Source organism: Saimiri boliviensis, chromosome 1 (genome assembly GCF_048565385.1).
Source record: "Saimiri boliviensis isolate mSaiBol1 chromosome 1, mSaiBol1.pri, whole genome shotgun sequence".
NCBI classification, from domain to species: domain Eukaryota; kingdom Metazoa; phylum Chordata; class Mammalia; order Primates; family Cebidae; genus Saimiri; species Saimiri boliviensis.
Genome location: NC_133449.1, coordinates 99,830,626 through 99,850,850, shown reverse-complemented (window position 1 = coordinate 99,850,850; position 20,225 = coordinate 99,830,626). Strand labels below are relative to the sequence as shown.

The window sequence follows — 20,225 nt, the reverse complement described above, 5'->3', positions numbered from 1 at the left end:
AAAATGCCGGGCCGGGTTGCTTTCCGGCAGGCACTGGAGACGCCGCTTTCCGGCGGCGCCGGGCGAGAAGCGCAAGGGTGGTCCGAGGCTGCGGCTTCCCAGGGGCGCGAGTCGCTTGTCGAGGAGCCGAGGCCCGAGCGGGGCCGGGCTTCTTGGCCGGGACTGAGGGGCCCCCACCAGCCCGCGGCCGCGCCATCGGTTGTCGCCGCCTCGTCCCGCTTCTCTGCTGAGGCACCGCGCGGCCGGGCAGCGGGTCCAGGCCTCAGCCGCGTGCCCAGGGGCCTCCGGGGCCCTCCCGGGTCAGCATGCCCGGGGTGAAGCTGACGACCCAGGCCTACTGCAAAATGGTGCTGCACGGCGCCAAGTACCCGCACTGCGCCGTCAACGGGCTGCTGGTGGCGGAGAAGCAGAAGCCGCGTAAGGAGCACCTCCCCCTGGGCGGCCCGGGCGCGCACCACACCCTCTTCGTGGACTGCATCCCCCTCTTCCACGGCACCCTGGCCCTCGCCCCCATGCTGGAGGTGGCCCTCACCCTGGTAAGCGCGGAAAGGGCCCTTGCCCGCCCTTGCAGGCAGCCTGGCCTCCCCCAGTCATCAGAGAGGAAGCTGGCCCGTGGCCGCCCTCCAGCAGGATCCCAGGACCCGCTCCCTAGGGTCGCCATGGCCAGGAATGGGGTCATCCACGGTAGCGCTTGGGTCTTGGCGCCGAAGAAGTAGCGTCTCGTAGTGGATGCTTTTAAAAACGCTTTAAGGCGGCTAGCTATACGTTAAGTTTCCTGAAATCGGTAGACTGTAGAAACAAGTCATCGTTAACTTGGTGAGGATTCGACAGAGTTTCCATGGAGGATTTCGAGTTGCAGGAAGTCTTCACGTTGTTGGGACGTTAAACGCTTAGCGTTTGGTTCTTGGCCCTTTGATGGAGGTGTTTCCTTTCCTGGCAAAGTGTAAATGCTGTGGTTCTTGGCTGTCGGTCCTCGAGCACCCCAGAGCTCAGGCACTTTTAGAAAGGTAGTGTAGCATTGGCATCTCAGGCCTCGCTCCCTTTGAATGTGCCTGAGCTTTGTGTAAGGAGAATTTGTCCCCGTTAGAGATGAGCAACTTATTTAGAATGTTTCCATGGCTTTTAAAAAGTTAAAAAATTTTGTGTGAAATTAAACAGCAGGAGCAGACGATCTATATCCAACACACTTTTATGTTTCTGCTTGCAGTGACCGCTTTATTGAAGTACAGTGGTGGAAAAAAAGCATAGCATGCAGGTAGACTAGTTGGTAATTGAATTTTAGGCAGCAGCTTTTCAGTGGCAGTGATGAGGAAGGGAAAAAGACCATCTATAAATTCCATCAAGTTGAAACCTGAAGGAGAGGTGAACTGTAGCCTCATACCTGCATACCTGAGCTGAGTTGCTGTTTGTTTTTCATTTAAGAGTAAACTGCGATGCTAAAAAATAGTAGCTAATTCATGCAAGAAGTAGCTAAGCTTGAGAAGGTATAAGTAAAATTTCTTTATCTGTGCTCCCCCCCCACCAAGTGAAACGAAGCCATTTCATAATCTGCCATTTCATAACTTAACCTAACGATGACACCCAAGCCAGTTCTGGGCAAACAAGAAGTATTTTTTGGCAAACAGTCCTGGCCAAAGGTTACTGGGCACATCTTTTCAGTTCCTGTTACAGTTAAACTTCATATCATTTCCAGGTAGGATTCAGATTATTCGAATACTTACATGATATTTATAAAATCGGCTGTTTTAGCTCTAGAAGAAATGTGCTGTCAGTGCTGCAGCACCACTGGGGAGTGTGTGTGTGCGTGTGTGTGTGTGTGTGTGTGTTTTAATCCAGGTCTTTCCAACCATCTTTTCTTTTTTTTGAAGATAGAGTTTCACTGTTGTCGCCCAGACTGAAGTGCAATGGCATGATCTTGGCTCACTGCAACCTCTGCCGCCTGGGTTGAGGTGATTCCTCTGCCTGAGCCTCCGGAGTAGCTGGGATTACAGGCGCCCGGCTAATTTTTGTATTTTTAATAGAGACGGGTTTTTACCACGTTGGCCAGGCTGATCTTGAACTCCTGACCTCAAGCAATTCACCCACCTTGGCCTCCCAAAGTGCTGGGATTACAGGTGTGGGCCACCGCACCTGGCCTTTCCAGCCATCTTAATTGGGTAAGAGAATTATTTGGATCCGTGAAATGCTTTGACCTGCAGGGAGCTAGATTCATCAGCAGCATTTATGCAGGATTATCCGCTTCTCCAGTAAATGTTTTTGGGTATCTGTTTTGTGTCAGGCCTGTGCTGGGGAGGGATATGGTTGTGGATGAAACGCAGTACCTGTTTACCACTTGAAGGTGTGGCAAGCCAACCAGCACAGTACCTAAACCTGACAGGCAGGGCTAAGTAAAAACTGGCAAGGGATTTGCTAGGAGTCAGCCAGCCTAGGCTTGGGCCATCAGGGCAGTCCGGTTGCCCAGAGAAGAGGGGTGGGGGAAGTTTGAAGAGAACGAGAAGGTGGAGTGTAAAGGGGCAGCGGGCAGAGAGAGTTGAGCAGTGGACAGGTTACTTTGTAGTGACCTTGTAGATCATGCAGACAATCTTTTAGATCATGCAGAGGCATTTGGGCACCATCCTGAGGACAGAGGGAAGCCACTGGGGGAGAGTAGCATGGTCAGATCTGTGTCTTCGAGTGATGGCCCCGACCTGCATCAGAGAGGATGCTGGAGACAGGAGTACACCCAAGACTAGAGGCAAGGAGGTGGCAGAACTGAGCGCAGCGTGTGTATGTAGAAGGGGACAGACGAGGGAGAGCAGGAGGAGAATCCAGAGGTCTTGGTGACTAATTGTCCATGGACATAGAAGGAAGTGAGGGTGACTCCTGGTTTGCTGGCTTGTGTTCTGGGAGGATGGCTCTGAGAGGACGGTGCGGGGATGCCATTCGAGGGAGGAGGCAAAGAAGCAGGTCTGGAGGAGAGGTGATTACTTCTATTTGGGGTATGTTAAGTTTGAGATGTTCAAATGAAGAAGTCCTAGTGTTGAAAGGTGAAGAACTGGTCTGGGTACAGAGGCCAGTGGTGTGCCAGGGACTTCTGAAGCCATGAGAGTTCATCCTGTCTATCACTTGGGGACTGCACAGGGAAAAACTCTCCATCCACATGCTTCCTCTGCTCTCACCACAACAATCAACACAGGAGAAGCCTTCTGTGATCTAACGTGTAGGAGTTTTCCCCATACACCGAGCAGCGGACACCAAGTAGGTGTCCCCGCATTGTGTTCTGACCCCACCTACCTGGAGATAGTGTCAGATCCCACAGGTTGAGGGCTCCGTGGCAGGTCCGGGCCTCTGGAACTTCTAACTCACCAGCTTCAGGTTAGGATTTCCATGGCCTCCTGTTTGGATTTGATTAATTTGCTGGAGCAACTGACAGAGTTCCGGGAAACCCTTATGTTATGGGTTTATTATGAAGGACACTGGAAAGGTTACAGATTAAGAGACATAGGGCAAGGTATGGGGAAAGGGGCATGGAAGCTCCCGTGTTCAGCTGCCGGGAAGCTCACCGAACCCTGTCCTCTTGGGTTTTATGGAAGCTTCATGATATCAACATTTTTCCCCCCAGGATCTAGTGGGGACCCTCTCCTGGGAGGGTCTTAAGACCCACTGTCAGCAAGGGGGAGGGAGGATGATGGAGTAGAAGGAGGGCAGGAGAAGGTGGGGCCCCAGCGCCCCTGAGGCTCAGGCACCTGGCATTCTAACAGAAGACTAACCAGGGCCGTCAGGAGCCAGGAATGGGGAGGAAAACCGGTATCTCTTACCACACCCCAGGAACGTGGCCTGGGGGACACTCTGGCTTTTATGGGGTGAGTGGAGGAGGAGTGACAGAGCAACTGAGGACCAGCCCAGGGGTGGGAGAAGAAGGTGTGGCTGCTAGCCAGGTAAAATCCTGTCAGAAACTTCCAGGAGCTTCTTAAGGAACTGGAACCTCACTTGGAATGTCAGCTGTCACTTATTCTAAGCGTTCTTAAGTAACCTTCACAGAGTTAAAACACTTGTGTTCCTACGATGGGCTATGAATGCAGTACTTGAGGGAATTAAACCTAGGACCTATAAACAACTGCATTTGAGTCACCTGTACATGAATTTTCCCCAGGGGAGCAGGGCTGCCTCCCAAACCACTTACTTGGCAGGGAAGATGCCCAGAGGGGACCTTGCCTGCCTCCTACCTGAGCGTGAAAGGGCACCGCAGGGGGCCGCTCTGACCTTGCTCCCTCACCTAGCTCCTAGTTACACTCTGCCCTGTAGACAGACACCCAGCTTCAGCACCTCCGCTGACCACGAGTCCCTGCCCAGCAAGTTAGGGCCACACTAGGCTCCCTGCAGTAATTACTCTTCAGCAGTGAAAACCAGCAGCCCAGGTTTGTCCTTGCCCAGCAGTACTTGTTCGTACTGAGTTCTTTTATTTATTTATTTTTTTGGTAGAGACAGAGTCTCACTCTGTCGCCCAGGCTGAAGTGCAGTGGTGTGATCTCAGCTTACTGTAACCTCTGCCTCCCAGGTTCAAGCATTTCTCCTGCCTCAGCCTCCCAAGTAGCTGTGACTACAGGTGCACGCCACCACACCCAGCTAATTTCTTTTGTATTTTAGTAGAGATGGGGTTTCACCATGTTTCCCAGGCTGGTCTTGATATCTTGACCTCAGGCAGTCCGCCTGCCTCAACCTCCTTAAGTGCTAGGATTACAGGCGTGAGCCACCTCGGCTGGCCCTGACTTTTCTTTTGTTGGCAGAAACTCATTGCCTCAGCAATTGACAGATACGAAAGACACCAATCCAGTGCACGTGGAATAACTTTCAGAGGAAAGTTGCAGAGGAAAATTTGCAGTTGGAGTCCATCCAAAAATTTTGTACTTGAATTAAGCTATTTAAATTTCCATTTAACTTTTGACTTAGTGACTTTCTAACCTGAATGCAATGAAAAATCTCAGTGTTTACTGCCATAGTTTATCAGGTTCTCAGCTACAGAAGATGCAATTTTAATGAAGCATCGGCTGGGCACAGTGGCTCACACCTGGAATCCTAGCACTTTGGGAGGCCGAGGCAGGTGGATCACAAGGTCTAGAGTTCAAGACCAGCCTGGCCAACATGGTGAAACCCCGTCTGTACTAAAAATACAAAAATTAGCTGGGCATGGTGACACACGCCTGTAGTCCCAGCTACTTGGGAGGCTGAAGTGGAAGAATTGCTTGAACCCGGGAGGCGGAGGTTGCAGTGAGCCGAGATTGCGCCACTGCACTCCAGTCTGGGCGACAGAGCGAGACTCCATCTTAAAAAAAAAAAAAAAAAAGCATCTAAATCCATGCATCTGTGTAAGTGAGGCCTTATTCTCATGGCTCTGTTCGTATTCAGAGAGCTTTGCATTAGAATTATTTTTGATAAGTGGGAAAGACCATAGGCTGTGCCTCAAAGGGCAACATTAGATTCCTTTGAACGGCTTTTCGTTATTTTCCATTACAAAAAATCCTTGCATTTCTGCATGCTTTTTTTTTTTAAGTACTTAACGCCTATTAACTTATTTATCCTTATAACCCTTTGACGTAGATAGTGAAGGAATTATTTCTAATAGCAGCAACCCATGAAATGCTAGTGGGAAAACTAGCTTGAAGCTGTTTCTCTGATCCCTCTTTGTCCTTTCCCCCGTTGATTTGTGGAGCAGCGTTCTGTGCGTTCTGTTTAGGTGACTTGCTTGCCTGCTGATGGGCCTCATCATCGTGATTTCAGGCCAGAATTCTTGCTGCAGCCTCCATGTGGGGCTGCCTGTGCTCTCTCAGCCGCTGCCCTTGAGCTCTCCCATGCCCCCTCCACCCTCCTGGCCTTTGTTCCTCTCCAGAATATTCATGTGCTACCCTGGGCGTAGGGAGGGCTGCTCTGGTTCCCCCTGAACTTCATCTTCCATCTCTGTCCCATTGACTTCCCAAGCTTTTTCATGGTTCCCACTCCTCCTCATTTCATAGAAAAATCAGCAGCTGGTTTGAGAAGAAGCGTTCCTTCTGAGTCAAAATAGCAATCCCTCTACTTCTCAGCTCCAAGGCCTGCTTTGTGCTACAGACAGGAAGGCTCAGCAGGTTACCCTCAGCTTGTTGGTTAGTGGCAAGTTACGGTCCCTGCCTTGCCTTCTGTACAGTTATTGTACAGTCACAGGGGCGTTGGGGGATAGTGCGGGTGTTAGCAAGGCTGCTGCAAGAAGTTAGTGCCTCTGGGCAGAGCCCCGTTGGGAATGAATGGGATGGCCCCAGCCCTTTTAATAGTTCTCTCCCATGTCTGGAACAGAAGGAGCTGAAAAGGGCATTGAACAGAGGGTGGTAGACTCCTGCCAAGGTGAAAATGACCTTTCTCTACACAAAGTAAATGAAATTACAAGAGCAGATGCAGAATGTGGAAGCTGTCTGTATTTATTATCAGTTTGACTACATTGACAACAGTCTCCACAGAGTTTTTGCCTGAACTTTTATTTTCATCTTGATTTTTCACAAGATGCACATCAGAGTGTGGGGTGTCACACAGCAAGACAGGGCCATGGAAATAGATCTGTTGGGAACAGAGGTTGAGTGGCTTCTCAGCCCTTGCCTTGCCTCGCTTCGGAGGAAGCCAGTTGCGTTGACTGTAGATGCCACTTAAATCCTCAAATGATCCTCCCATCTCAGCCTCCCAAGTAGCTGGGACTACAGGTGTGTGCCACCCTGTCTGGATAATTTTTAATTTTTTTTGTAAAGACAAGCTTTCACCATGTTGCCAAGGCTGATCTCGGACTCCTGGGTTTTCATGCAGGAGCAATTTGGGCTGAGGGCAAGATCCTGCAGCCACTGGAGACCTGGCTGCCCCACCCACACCCACAACCCCAGCACGCCTCATCCTCGTCCACCAGCTCACTCTACTCTCACCTGGCATCTGGTTCCAAATTATAGACCATCAGAGGAAGCTACCCTTGTTAGAACTTGTCCACCCTGCCGCTGTGTGCTGAGGCCTGGCCAAGTCTACGTTCCTCCCTTCGAGTTCTCCATTCCCTCGTTGATGAACTGACTATGTATGCCCCTCCCAGGCATACATAGAGCTAACTTGGTTATTCTTGTTTGTGTCATTCTAAAGGCAGGCTGGTGCTTCTGTGACCTGATTCACTTTTTAAGGGCAGGGCAGCCTCTTCAAAGAGGTTTGCTGGAAGTTTCAGGTCTTGATGTTTTTCTGCTGGAATTTGGTTGGGCTCTTGGAGTTTTTCTTACAGGAATTTGTCCCTCAACAGGCAAAATCTAAATTGAGAGGTACATAGTGTTTGTCACAGGAATCATCTTTTGTGCCAGGTGCTTTCTGTACTCTGAGAGCAGGTACAAGGTGACACCATATGTGTTTACTGGGCTACAAGCCCTGACCAGCTGGCTCCATCAGCCCAGGAAAGAGGTGGAGGAGCCAGCTGAGACTGCTGCTGGGGGTCTTTAGGAAGTTGTCTGTAGCTAAATAAAAGTAAAATATGTCCTGCGCTTTTCCTAGAAAACGTTGTATGGTGTCGTCAGCTGTGTAGTAACCCCCCAGATAATGTCAGTGTCCTAATCCCCAAGCCTTCCCTAGCAAAAGGGACTTTGCAGATGTGATTAAGAGCTTGGGGTGGAGAGATTATCCTGGATTATCTGGGTGTGCCTCATGTAATCACAAAGGCCTTTGTAAAAGGGAGCCAGGAAGGTCAGAGTGAGAAGAGAAGGATGATGGAAGCAGAGGTCAGAGTGATGTGGCCATGAGCCAAGGAATGCGGGCAGCCTCTAGATACTGAAAAAGGTAAGGAAAAGAATTCTCCCCTAGAGCGTCCTAAAGAAGCACAGCTCTGCTGACCCTTATAGACTTCTGATCTATAAGATAAAAAAAAATGTTGGCTAGTATCGTCCTTAGCAAACTAACACAGGAACAGAAAACTAACCAAACACCGCATGTTCTCATAAATGGGAGTTGAACAATGAGAACACATGGACACAGGGAGGGGAACAACATATGCCAGTGCCTATCAGAATGGGGAGCGAGGGGAGGGAGAGCATCAGGACAAATAGCCAATGCTCGTGGGGCTTAAAACCTAGGTAATGGGGTGATAGGTGCAGCATACCACCAAAGCACATGAATACCTATGTAACAACCTGCATGTTCTGCACATGTGTCCCAGAACTTAAAAATTTAAAAAAACATATGCTTTAATCAAGTACAGTTTATTTCAGAAATGGAAGAAATTGGGGAATTAGAAGTTACAAAATCCAAAAATGTATACATTATAAATTCTAAGAAAAACAATCATGATAATCTCAATGGATGGCTAAAAAAGCCCTCAATAAAATTTATTACTTTCCTTAAAAAAAAAAAAAAAATATGTTTTGTCTGGGCATGGTGGCTTGCACCTGTAATGTCAGCACTTTGGGAGCCAACGCTGGAGGGTTGCTTGAGCCCAGGAGTCCAAGATCAGCCTGGGCAACGTGGTGAAACCTTGTCTTTACAAAAAAATTTAAAAATTAGCCAGACAGGGTGGCACACACCTGTAGTCCCAGCTACTAGGGAGGCCAAGGTGGCAGGATCACTTGAGCCAAGGAGTTCAAGGCTTCAGTGAACTGTGATCTCACCACTGCGCTGTAGCCTGGACAATGGAGCGGGACTGTCTCAAAAAAAAAAAAAAAAAAAGTGTTGTTATAAGCCACTAGTTATGTGTAACTTGTCACAAGGGCAGTAGGAAACTAAGACAGTGGCCAATCTGTGAAAATAAGGGCAGCCTGCACTGGAGAGCATGGATAGGGACGCCTCAAGGAAGGACACACTCGGGAGGCCAGCTCAGGATGGCAGATGAAGGCTGGGATCATGGGGCGAAAGAATGAGCTAATCAGGGAACTTGACCAAAGTTAGAGCTGGACCCTTTGATAGTGGATAGAGATGTTTGTTGTAAGCACAATAGAAAGCTTCTGGAATCTGTTCCAGTCAGAGGTGATGGAAACAGAATATGAGTCGTTTGGGAGCTGTTTTCAGCAAAGTCACAGTGATAGCACCATTATAGATATTTTAGGGACATAATCCTGATCTTTTGGGTGGATAACCAGAATGTCTAGTTGGTTCACTGAGCCCTAGTTTTGACCCAATATGGTCATTCATGAGCTCTTGGGTCATTCATGAGCTCTTAGGAGGCCAGAAATGTCCTAATCCTGCACAAGCCAGGGACCCTTGAACTGTAACTGTCTTTTCTGCTTTTGGTCGCAAAAGAGACTCAGAGGCCCAAACCAGAATTCAAAAAAAAGAGCAGTAGGATTGTGTTTAAAAAACATACACACATTTTTAACCAGTTAATTCACTGCAAAAAAAAGGTACCAATTGTGTTTCCTCTTATGCAGACTGAGAATAGACTTTATTGCAGTGTATTAAAAATCCTTATGACAAAACCGAATAGCCTTTTGTTGTTTTTAATAACAGCCTTAGACCTGCAGAAAGCTACATGTGATAAGAAACATGGTATCATAAAAGCAACACCAAAATGTCAGTGGTCCGCCCCCATGCTCCCATTTCAGAGCACACCGTAGGGAATTCAGGACATATGCATATGTGCACCTCCCAACTTTGGGCCTCTTTACCGTACACCCCAGCTGAAGGGGATGTCGTGATGTGCTCAGAATGCTGACAGGGAGTATTAAAAGTCTTGCTTTGGCCGGGCGTGGTGGCTCATGCCTGTAATCCCAGCACTATGGGAGGCCGAGGCGGGCGGATCACCTGAGGTCAAGAGTTTGAGACTAGCCTGACCAACACGGTGAGACTGTCTTAAAATTTAAAAAAAGACTTGCTTTGAAAGGTACTGAGATTCCCCTTCGTGCTCTACTCTTGCCTGGTTGTGCAAACTTAGAACCTCTCTAAGCTTTGTTTCCTTAACTATGACGGATTGATTTAAATAATTTTAAGGATTTCTCAAGCCCCAGAAAGCCCCACTTATTTATAAGAGAAGGTGGGTAAAGATGATCTCCCCTCTGGCTCTCCACAGCACTGGACTAATTTAGTACCTGTAGACAAAAGGGCTCCCGCTGGGACTGAGGAAGACGCTCATTCCTTATGTTGGAAGTCCTGCCCTTCCTGACCGTTTTTTTCCTGAGTCCTATCCTTTCTTCTGGGGAGCAGGTTATGAGGATTAAGATTCTGTCCTATCTTGTCCCAGCACGTGGGGTGGGGTCTCTGATATTTTCTGTGACTTGATATTTAAGGGAGAATCATTCATCTTTTCCTGGTTTTTGTTTCTCTTTCAGATTGATTCTTGGTGCAAAGATCATAGCTATGTGATTGCTGGTTATTACCAAGCTAATGAGCGAGTAAAGGATGCCAGGTAGGTGGATGTGTAACCCTCTGCGGGCGAGAAAGTGTACGCACGATGGGCAGAGCCTGTCTCTCTTGTGCTTTTCAACCAGATATGAAACGTGTGGGCCCCACGCCCCTTCCCTCTGTGCTTGTTTATAGTATTTGAGGTGAACTGTGGTGTGGATAATTCCAAACAGAAATTCCAAACATTTCTGTTAACTTCGGGTTTCTGTATTGTGTCTTCTTTATTCTGCTTGAAGGGAATTCATACAATGAAGGTGACATTCGGGGCTCCAGTTTCTGTCCCTGCTCAGCTCTGCCTTGCCTCCCCTTCCCAGACCAGGGACGGTGTCGGGTGGAGCACTGGGACGGAATGCTGCTCTATTTGCTGGTAAATAGAACAGCCTTTAGGTTTAGGGTCAGTACTCTGATGAAAATGTGGTATTTGCTGCCCCCTTTATACTGGCTCCAACTTCCTTTTATCAGGATCCTTCCCCCACTGAGGCTGTCACTAATAACAAAGCTGAGAATTTTTCTATGTGACTGCGTCGTCTTGGCCCCAACAGAAAAGGAGATGACACACACAGGGATAATCTGAGAAGGGCTTAATAACCAGGCTGTTGACAAAGGCGTGGGCTGTAGAGAGGAACGCACAGGGATCGTGGATTAACCACGGCTGGCAACAATAGCCCTGGTCGTCCCTTGGCTCAAAGGGTAGGGAGGAAGGAGCTGGTTAACGAAGTCCATCTTGAGAAGAACCGTGTCCTTGGGCAGGTGGCCGCAGCCAGCCTGACGTGGCCTCCCATCGGAAGGGGTGGCCCACAGCAGTCACTACGTCATGTCCCTCTTCCATTTTCCTTTGGCAAGCCAGAGGCACAGTTAGAAAGTGTCCACACAGTACATCATGCGGGTGTGTGTCAGGCTGCCCGTGATGGCTTGCTCACATTTTCAGATAGAGCCGACCCTCCAGTGTCTGGGGAGATGGTGCAGTGAAGGGTCCTGGCGTCAGGTCCGCTTGCTCAGTAAAGATGAGAAGGTGAGCTTGAGCACTCTGGAAATAATACGGTGAGCTGGTGGCAGCATTGCTGTCACCGATGAGGCACCATTGCACTTTAGAAACACAATTCTCTTACCCTTGGAAGGCTGGGTCCAGGCACAGAACCTGAGGGAGACCGATGTCCTAGGAGTTGCTAGGCTCCAAGTAAGTCCTTCAGAGCGCCTTCCGGGTGGTTGGGAGCACATGGGAGCCCCAGGCACGCTTCCATTTTCCTTTGGCAAGCCAGAGGCGCAGTTAGAAAGTGTGCTTTATTGGGTCATTTTATTTAAGCCTCACAGCATTGCACAAGTGAAGAAACTCCAGCCAGAGAAAGTGGCTTCACAGACGCCAGCACGCTGGCTGCTCTGCCGCTTCCTCTGGCCCACGGGCAGCACTTGCCTGCCCTCCGCAGCGCATCTCTTCTGACTCTCACTTCTGGGACGCCCTCTGTTTGATACCACCTGCCTCCCTTTGTCAATGATTCGGTGTCTTCTGTCCCTCGCTAGCGAGAGCCTGCCCACAGGGCCTCATCCATCTTAGTCTTTGTTAGATGAAAGACTAGGCGTGGGCTGCCTCAGGGGCTGAACTGTGTGCTGAGGAAAGCATAACACTCTGTGCCTTGCCCTCACGTGGCTAAGTTGAACACGAAGGCAGGTGCAGGACAGCCACCCCTGCAGGGGGCTTAGTGGCAGAGGCCCAGAGACTTGCACCCTGTGGAATGATCCAAGAAGCCCCAGGGCATGGTGTCCTATAAAGCAGGCCCTCGAGAGTGGGCAGGGTCTTGTCAAGTGCAGACATGGAGACGAGGAGATCAGCCTTCCCAGCTGTGGGACAGCAGACACAGGTGGGGATGGGGCAGGGGCAGGGGCTGGAGCCGTGCCCACATGGAGGGAGATGCTAGGAAGTGAGGCTGCACAAGAAGGTTGGGCCACACCTGAGGGCTCCTCCGTGCTCCGAGGCGTTTTGAACTTCACCTTGCGAGCAGTGAGGAGCGTCCTCGGCAGGAAGGTGGTCCTGAACCAAGGAGCATCTCCCAAGGCTGCTCCTGCAGAAGACAGAGGAGACTGGGCAAGTGGGAAAGGCACCAGGTTGCCAAATGAGGGCAGGGTCTTCCCTCTCCTTAACCCCCCACCCACAAATTCATGCCTGGCATGGTCGCCCCACACGGAGCCGCGCAGGCTCTCCTGTCCTCCTCTCTGCATGCGCCTCGTCTGGCTCCCAGCCCTCATGTTCTTGCCTCTGTGCTGACCTCATTACAGCCCAGCCTGGAATCATCCTACTCAGACACAGTTTTCCTGCTCTCCATGCCTTCTTCTAGATTGTCCTCCCTGTCCTCACCTAGTCCACGTCCTTCCGCGTCCTCCAGGAGAATTTGCAGTCCTTCATGAATACTGAGTTTTCAATGCATCCCGAGCAGCCATTTGTCAGATCCGCAGAGAGGGTAAACCGCCGCTGGGGGTCTGCCCCTCTGGAATAGGCAGTCCACCCCTCGTGTGCCCCTGCTGTCTGAGGAGTAAGCCTCCGGTAGCTAATGCTGTCCTAGCCTTGGGCTCTATTGGGTCATTTTATTTAAGCCTCACAGCATTGCACAAGTGAAGAAACTCCAGCCAGAGAAAGTGGCTTCACAGAGGCCACACGGCTTAGGAGCTCAGGAGCTAGGATCTTGCCAACTTCTGACTTAAGTAGTTTTGTTCCTGTCTGGAAAACTTCACGTCTCTTCAGCCAGACCTAGCTGAAAATTTGCTCTTCTTCTTCTAGAACTATCACCTGATTCACAGCGTCTTGCAGCATGATTTGGAGGCGGGTAGACCTAGATTCAAATCCTAGGTGACTTTTAACCTCCATGGGCCTCCGTGGCCCTGTCTGTGAGATGGAGCTGAGCTCATGCCTCAGGGAGTAACCGTCAAGACAGCATGAAATGGCGCACAGTGTGTTTGGCCTTGTGCTTGCTTTACCATAGTGGCTGGTACTAGTGCTGCGGTGACTTTCTCAGTTATACTATTCCACTGTGGTGTTTATACCTTTTATGAATTCCCTAAACTTTAGGTCATTCCATCAAGTTTTATTCTATGATTCATTGTTCCTGGTGTTTCGCTTCATAGTTAGCGTTTTATATGGGCAGGTTTCAGTGCCCGGCGCGGGCCTGATGCACACGCTCAGAAAGCAGCTTTCAGATACACAGTGTAATACGGCACCTCCTTGCTGGCCTGCCGTGGTGCTAGTGGGAGGGGTGAGCAGAGTGGTCCGCCTTCGGGGTGGCGGCAGTTTGGCTGGCAGCTGGCTCTCCTGGGAACAAGGAGTTACCAACTAGCAGGACACAAAGTGTCGCAGTCTTCATTAGGGAATGAAGTGGGTCAGTGCTGGAGATGTAGTGTCTAAGACAGAAACGCAAAGGTGGCAGCTTTTTCAAATACTTGAACAGTTCATTAACTACAGATTTGTTTTAGGGGAGTGGGGACCGGAGTCTTGCTGTCATCCAGGCTGGAGTACAGAGGCACTGTCCTCGTTCACTGCTACCTCTGCCTCCTAGACTCAAGCAGTTCTGCCTCAGCCTCCCAAGTAGCTGGGATTACAGGAACCCACCACCACACCCAGCTAGTTTTTGTATTTTTAGTAAAGACAGGGTTTCGCCATGTCCCCTAGGCTGGTCTTGATCTCCCGACCTCAAGTGATCCACCTGTCACAGCCTCCCAAAGTGTTGGGATTACAGATGTAAGCCACCACACCCAGCCAACTACAATTTTGTACACTTCTTTTAAAATAATAAATTTTAAGCCAGGCATGGTGGATCACACCTGTAATCCCAGCACTTCAGAGGCCAAGGTGGGAGGATCACTGGAGCCCAGGAATTCAAGACTAGTCTGGGCAACAGAGCAAGACCTCATTTCTACAAAAAAATACGAAAATTAGCTGGACATGGTGGCGCACACCTGTGGTCCTAGCTACTGGGGAGGCTGGAGCAGGAAGATTACTTGAGCCTGTGCTGTTGAGACTGCAGTGAGCCATGGTCCTGTCACTGTACTCCAGCCTGGGCAATGCAGCAAGACCCCATCTCAAAAATTGGCAAATAGAAAATGTTGAGTTCTTGAGCATCTAAAATGGTAGTTTTTCTTTTTAATGAGTATTTCTTCACCCTCTTCCTGATAAAAGTCACCAAGCACATGCAGCGTTAAAAATATGAGGGATACCAGGCACAGCGGCTCAAGCCTGTAATCCCAGCACTTTGGGAGACCGAGGCAGATGGATCACGAGGTGAAGAGATCGAGACCATCCTGGTCAACGTGGTGAAACCCCGTCTCTACTAAAAATACAAAACATTAGCTGGGCATGGTGGCACATGCCTGTAATCCCAGCTACTCAGGAGGCTGAGGCAGGAGAATTGCCTGAACCCAGGAGGCAGAGGTTGTGGTGAGCCGAGATCGCGCCATTGCACTCCAGCCTGGGTAACAAGAGCGAAACTCCGTCTCAAAAAAAAAAAAAAAAAAAAAAAAAAGTATGAGGGAAAGGACTTTGCAAGCTCTTTGTAGCAAGTGGCCCTGCCTCCTGCTTTCCGAGTTCCTCAGCAAATACAGGAGCAGGTGTAGGTGTACATGGGCACCCTGAGGGCTGTGTAGCTGCTTCTCACCATGTGCCATCAGTGCCCTGGGGACTTGGCACTCACCAACTCCTGATCCGTACAGTGAAGCACTGCCTTGTCTCTGCATTAGGAGCTGCCATCATGCTGCTTTCTTAAATACAATTTGCTTCCACCTGGAAAACTTCCCTTTCCCTCTTAAGTCATATTTTTCTTAACACTGCAGATTTACAATCAGTACATCACTTTGTCAATTTTGAAAATAAAAATAGAATCATATAAGATAATTTGTTTTCATAAAACGTCACTAATTTTTTTAGCCTAATCACAAGGGAAGGACTGTAATTGTATATAGTGTGTGTTGCTGATTAACTCAAAAAAATTCATGTATTTTTATGGCTGTTAAATATGCATGGCTCTCAGTTCCTGCCACAAAAAGCTGAAACTCTTAATTCTGCAGGGCAGATAGGATGCACAGAAGGAAAGCTGCACCTTACATGGGCTCTGTGTTCTCAGAACTCCAGCGGGGTGGGGTTGGGGGTGGCTCATCCAGGGCGATTTGGCAAGGGCGGCATGTCTTCTGGGCACTGGAAGAAGGGAAGCAATTCAGTAAGGAGAGCTTGGTCTGGAGGGCCAGACAGGGAACAGTGTGAGTGAAACAAGAAGGGCATGTGAGGGAGAAAACGTAGGCAGATTTATTGAAGTTAAAGACACAGCATTGCCCCTGCGAATAAGCATGGTAGTTCAGTTCACCGTGAGGAAGGCCCGACTCTGCCAGCTGAGAATGGCAGCCTTCATCTTGCAGGCAGTGATGAGCAGTGGTCTGTGGGGCTGTGAGCACCAGGGGACGCGATGGAAGTTCTGTTTTAGGAAAATTCAGTTAAGGAAAATTTTCAGGTTACATCGGATAAGAAGAGCCTAAGCGTGGCTTGGTGGCATGTAGCTGTGTTCCCAGTTCCTTGTGGGGCTGAGTAAGGAGGATTGATTGAGACCAGTAGTTTGAGGCCGTGATCACACGTATAAATAGCCACCATGCTCCAGCCTGAGTGATAGAGTGAGACTCTGTCTTTTTTTTTTTTTTTTTTTTTTTGACACGGAGTCTCACTCTTAGCCAGGCTGGAGTGCAATAGCGCAATCTCAGCTCACCACAACCTCCACTTCCTGGGTTCAAGCAATTCTCCTGCCTCAGCCTCGCAGGAGGGAAGGGCAGAGAAAGGACCTGTGGTCTGCAGGTTGGGGAAGAAGAAAGGGAAAGTCGGCCTCAGGTTGGAGAGGCTGGAAACAAAATGCGTTGGCCTCCTGAGCTTGGTAGGTTCCCACAGGGAGGCTTTTAAGGGGCTAGCAATCTTTGGACCATCAAGCAGTGCTCAGGAGACTTCCGGAGTGCTGCTGTGCAGGCGAATGGGTAGACGGCAGATTGCGAAGAGCTGTGAGGAGGACGTGGAGCACGACCTGTTAAAGAAGTTCAGGAAACAGGCTTGGAAGGGAGGAAGGAAGTTGGACAGCAGCTAGAGGGAACCAGTTAAATGCTTTTGTTTTTCCCTGAAAATAAAGACTTGCACAGATGTGAAGGCAGAACTGGGGCCAGGGCACAGAAAGAATATAATAAGTAAGGCCCCCAAGGAGAAGGCCACTTCCTGCCACAGGTTGGAAGAACTGTGTTTGGAGACGTGGAGCAGGAATGGTGTAGGAGCCGCTCTGTGATTCACTCCATTAACTTCAGGTAGAAAGCTGTCACTCATAAGGGTTCGGTGGTGGCAGCGCCAGAGCCAGCCATTGAAGCTCATGAGCATGGAGAAGATGTGCAAGGCTGAGGATTCCTAAAGCGGGATGGACTGCCAGCTGCCCTGAGGTGGCTCTTGTTGCAGTGGTCAGGTTGCTCTGCTAGTGTGCAGATGGAGAAGGCGGGCCCAGGAGGCTTGGAGTTTGGCCCTGGGGCTGGCAGGCACCCAGCAGCGCAGTTTATCTGCCTGCTTCAGGCCACTCTCCGCTGGGTTCCTGGGAGCCTTCATTAGGAGATGCCCTCTCAAGATCCCCATCAGCAGGGCTTTCTGGTTGGAGGGAGGCAAAGACCTGTTTGCATGGTATGCCCAGTTGCCCAACAGCGCTCCCTATCCTTGCTGGCCACACCCATCACAGTGGGGCTGTAGTCACCAAGAGCCACTTGAAATGGGCAAAATGTATTTACCTGGCAGGAGAACATCCATTATCACAAAGCTGTCCTTCCCACGGCAAGGCTCATCCATTGCACTCCAGATGAGCTGACCCCTGTGGTTTCTTCATATGTGGGGAACTGCACTCACTCTCCCTGCAATAAAAATACATAAGTAGGCTGGGACAGTGGCCCATGCCTATAAGCACTTTGGGAGGCCAAGGCAGTAGAATCCCTTGAAGCCAGGAGTTCAAGACCAGCCTGGGCAACATAGCAAGACCTCGTCTCTACCGAAAAAAATAAAATTAACTGGGTGTAGTGGCATGTGACTATAGTCCCAGCTACTCAGGAGGCTGAAGTGGTATTGCTTGAGCCCAGGAATTCAAGGTTACAGTGGGCTGTGATTGGGCACTCCAGCTTGGGCAACGGAGCAAGACTCTATCTCTACCAAAAAAATTCAATAAGTAAACAGGTGAACTGAGCACCTGCAGCACGTTGGCTCTGCCAGTCTCTCTGTCATTGCTTGTAAAGTCTTGGTGGTGTGACTGTGCCTTTTGTAAACAGTGCTGAATGACATTGACTGGAAGGTGGTGGCCTGACTGTGTTTCTTTGGCAGTCCAAATCAGGTTGCAGAGAAGGTGGCCTCCAGAATCGCCGAGGGCTTCAGTGACACTGCGCTCATCATGGTAAGTGGCTTCTGTGCTGCCAGCGAGACCCCTGCGCCTCCTCTGACCCACCTGGAGCTTGCTCTGCAGCGGTTTCCTTCCCGCTAACCCCTTCACTCATTTACCTGCTTGAGACCATTGCCAACTCTTGCAGTTTCTCCCAGCTGCAGACCTAGGGCTGTCAAATCCCAGGCCGTGGCTCCTGTGCTCCCGCATCACCACACAAATTGGAGTGGGGTCCCCTGCCAGCTGCGCCACCACCTGGGAACCTGTTAGAAATGCAAATTCCAGGCACCCACCCCAGATGCCACCGAATCAGAAATGCGGGGGGCGGGGCCCAGCAGTCCTTGTTAACACACCTGCCAGATGATTCTGATCTGAACACGCCAAGTGTGAGAAGCACTGGATTAGAACAGCCAGCACAGCCTCTGGGGCGCAGGGAAGGAAGGCGCTTGTGTGTGAGCCGATGACCTCGAGGGCCTTGCTGAACAGCCTTGATTCAGACAGAATCCTAGGATGAGGGAAGAAGTCACGTTTGGAAGCTTCGCTTTTGTGAAAAAACAATGAAGGACTTGCCATTTCCTACATAACACAACGGTTTTTCTCGAGCCAGGCCCTCGTGCCACACCACGGACCGGCTCTGTGGGAAGAGTTCTGCCTAGCCAGCGTGGGTGCTGCCGCAGGGAGAGCTGAGGAAGTGCCTACCGCTGCTCTTCAGCTAGCATTCTGTTCACTCTCGTGTCCTTTGCCTTGTGCTCAGGTGGACAACACCAAGTTTACGATGGACTGCGTAGCGCCTACGATCCACGTGTACGAGCACCATGAGAACAGATGGCGGTGCAGAGACCCACACCAGTGAGTGCCGCCGCATGCTGCCGTGCTGGCTGGGCTCCGTCGGCACCGGCTACGTGAGAGCCGCTCTCGCCCGCCCCGCCCGTGTTTTCAGTTAGTGTTTTCTCCAGAGGCGTGAATCTGAGCATATTCCCTGACACCTGTAGGCCCCAGTGCTCCAGCACTTCCAGGCAGTAGAGGGAACTTCCCTCCCCGGACCCTAGGGCATAGACACTCTTCCCAAGGCCTTTGCTTTGATGCATCTGTGGCCACTCAGAAAGCTTCAGTCATCTGCCTCCAACTTTTTCAGAATTCCATGTGAAGGGTATCCCTTCTGTGTATGAACCATGTTTTCTGTGCTCTACGTACGTCTCCATGCGGTTACAGTGCCCATGGCTCTCAGTCCCCTGCGTCCTCCCTCCTCATTCCACTGTGCATGTGGCCGGCCTTCTCTCTCGATGCGGTTTACGAGCCGTCCGTTCTCATTGTTAGATGCTGACTTCTCCATGTTTGACCCGTAGTGACTACTGTGAAGACTGGCCAGAGGCACAGAGGATCTCAGCATCGCTCCTGGACAGCCGGTCCTACGAGACGCTCGTGGATTTCGATAACCACTTGGATGACATTCGGAATGACTGGACAAACCCAGAGATCAATAAAGCTGTTCTGCACCTGTGCTAGGCGGGCGTCGCTGTGACGGGGCTCTGGGCATTTCCACCACGTTGAAGGAGAAAACCTATTTTTAAATGTAAATAAAGTATCTTGTATCCTGTGTGGAAAGCTGACCATTTTAAGAAGTGGCGTGTGCCTTGAAAGGGGGCAGTGTTGAGTCGGTCATGTTGATAACACAGAGTCTCTAGAAGAGGTGCAGACATCCCGTCTGACGGTACCTGTGGACTCTCTCAGTTGTATGTTGCTATAATCCTCCAAATCAAAGCTCTTTCTGCTTGTGCAAGATTGTTCCTATTAAACAGTTTTAACTAACCTTTTATAATCTGGAGAGAATACTTTTTAAGGCTTTTCAACTATCTTTTTTAGAAAAAAAAAAAAAAAAAAAAAAGCCCACGTCTTATACTCCAATGAGTGTGTTTGTGAGTTTTTATCCTGTTTGAATTTTGATGTCGTCCAGGCATCTGGGATCAGGGTAGACCCGTGGAGTGCTGCCGGTGCTGGGCTGTTGGAGAAGCTCTGCATGGGTGTTTCTGTGGTAGGCTGGGCTGTGAGCAGCACTGCGCGCGGAGTCGGCTCACAGAGCCACTGTAGCTCCGCACAACGGGACTGACACCACTGATGCCGGAGAAGCCTTTATTGTTAGGGGCAAAAGCAAACATCTCTGGGAACAGGAGCTCAGCACGGTGTTTCCCAGTTACCCAGAAAGCTCACGTGCCTGCAGGCCCAGGAGAGGGGAATGATCGTTTCTTTTATATTAGAAAAAACAATATGTAGACTTCCTGAGTTGTACAGAGTAGCATCTGTGCTTTTATACTTAGAACATTTGGTCAAGTTTTCTAACCAACCCATAGAAAATTGAGAGGGAATCTTTATGGTACCTTTACCTTTTTCCTTTTTATGTGAATTATTTTGTACAAAGTTCGGAGAGTAGTACCTTTCCTGTCTCATTGGACTACACGGAGGAATTTG

At 49.9% G+C, this 20,225-nt stretch overlaps 1 protein-coding gene across 2 annotated transcripts; it reads left to right on the top strand.

The window, feature by feature from the left end:
- The first annotated feature begins 16 nt into the window (after positions 1–16).
- On the top strand, positions 17–19,578 carry EMC8 (ER membrane protein complex subunit 8). Of its 2 annotated transcripts, XM_003922820.4 has the most exons (5): positions 20–536; positions 10,278–10,354; positions 17,705–17,774; positions 18,514–18,608; positions 19,106–19,578. In XM_003922820.4, exons 1-5 carry the CDS (start codon positions 306–308, stop codon positions 19,263–19,265), a joined length of 633 nt encoding a protein of 210 aa, XP_003922869.1. In that variant the 5' UTR covers positions 20–305; the 3' UTR covers positions 19,266–19,578. The 2 variants fall into 2 exon arrangements, with proteins under 2 accessions (XP_010331987.1, XP_003922869.1); XM_010333685.3 differs by lacking the exon at positions 18,514–18,608 and having other exon boundaries at positions 17–536.
- The last annotated feature ends 647 nt before the right edge of the window (positions 19,579–20,225 follow it).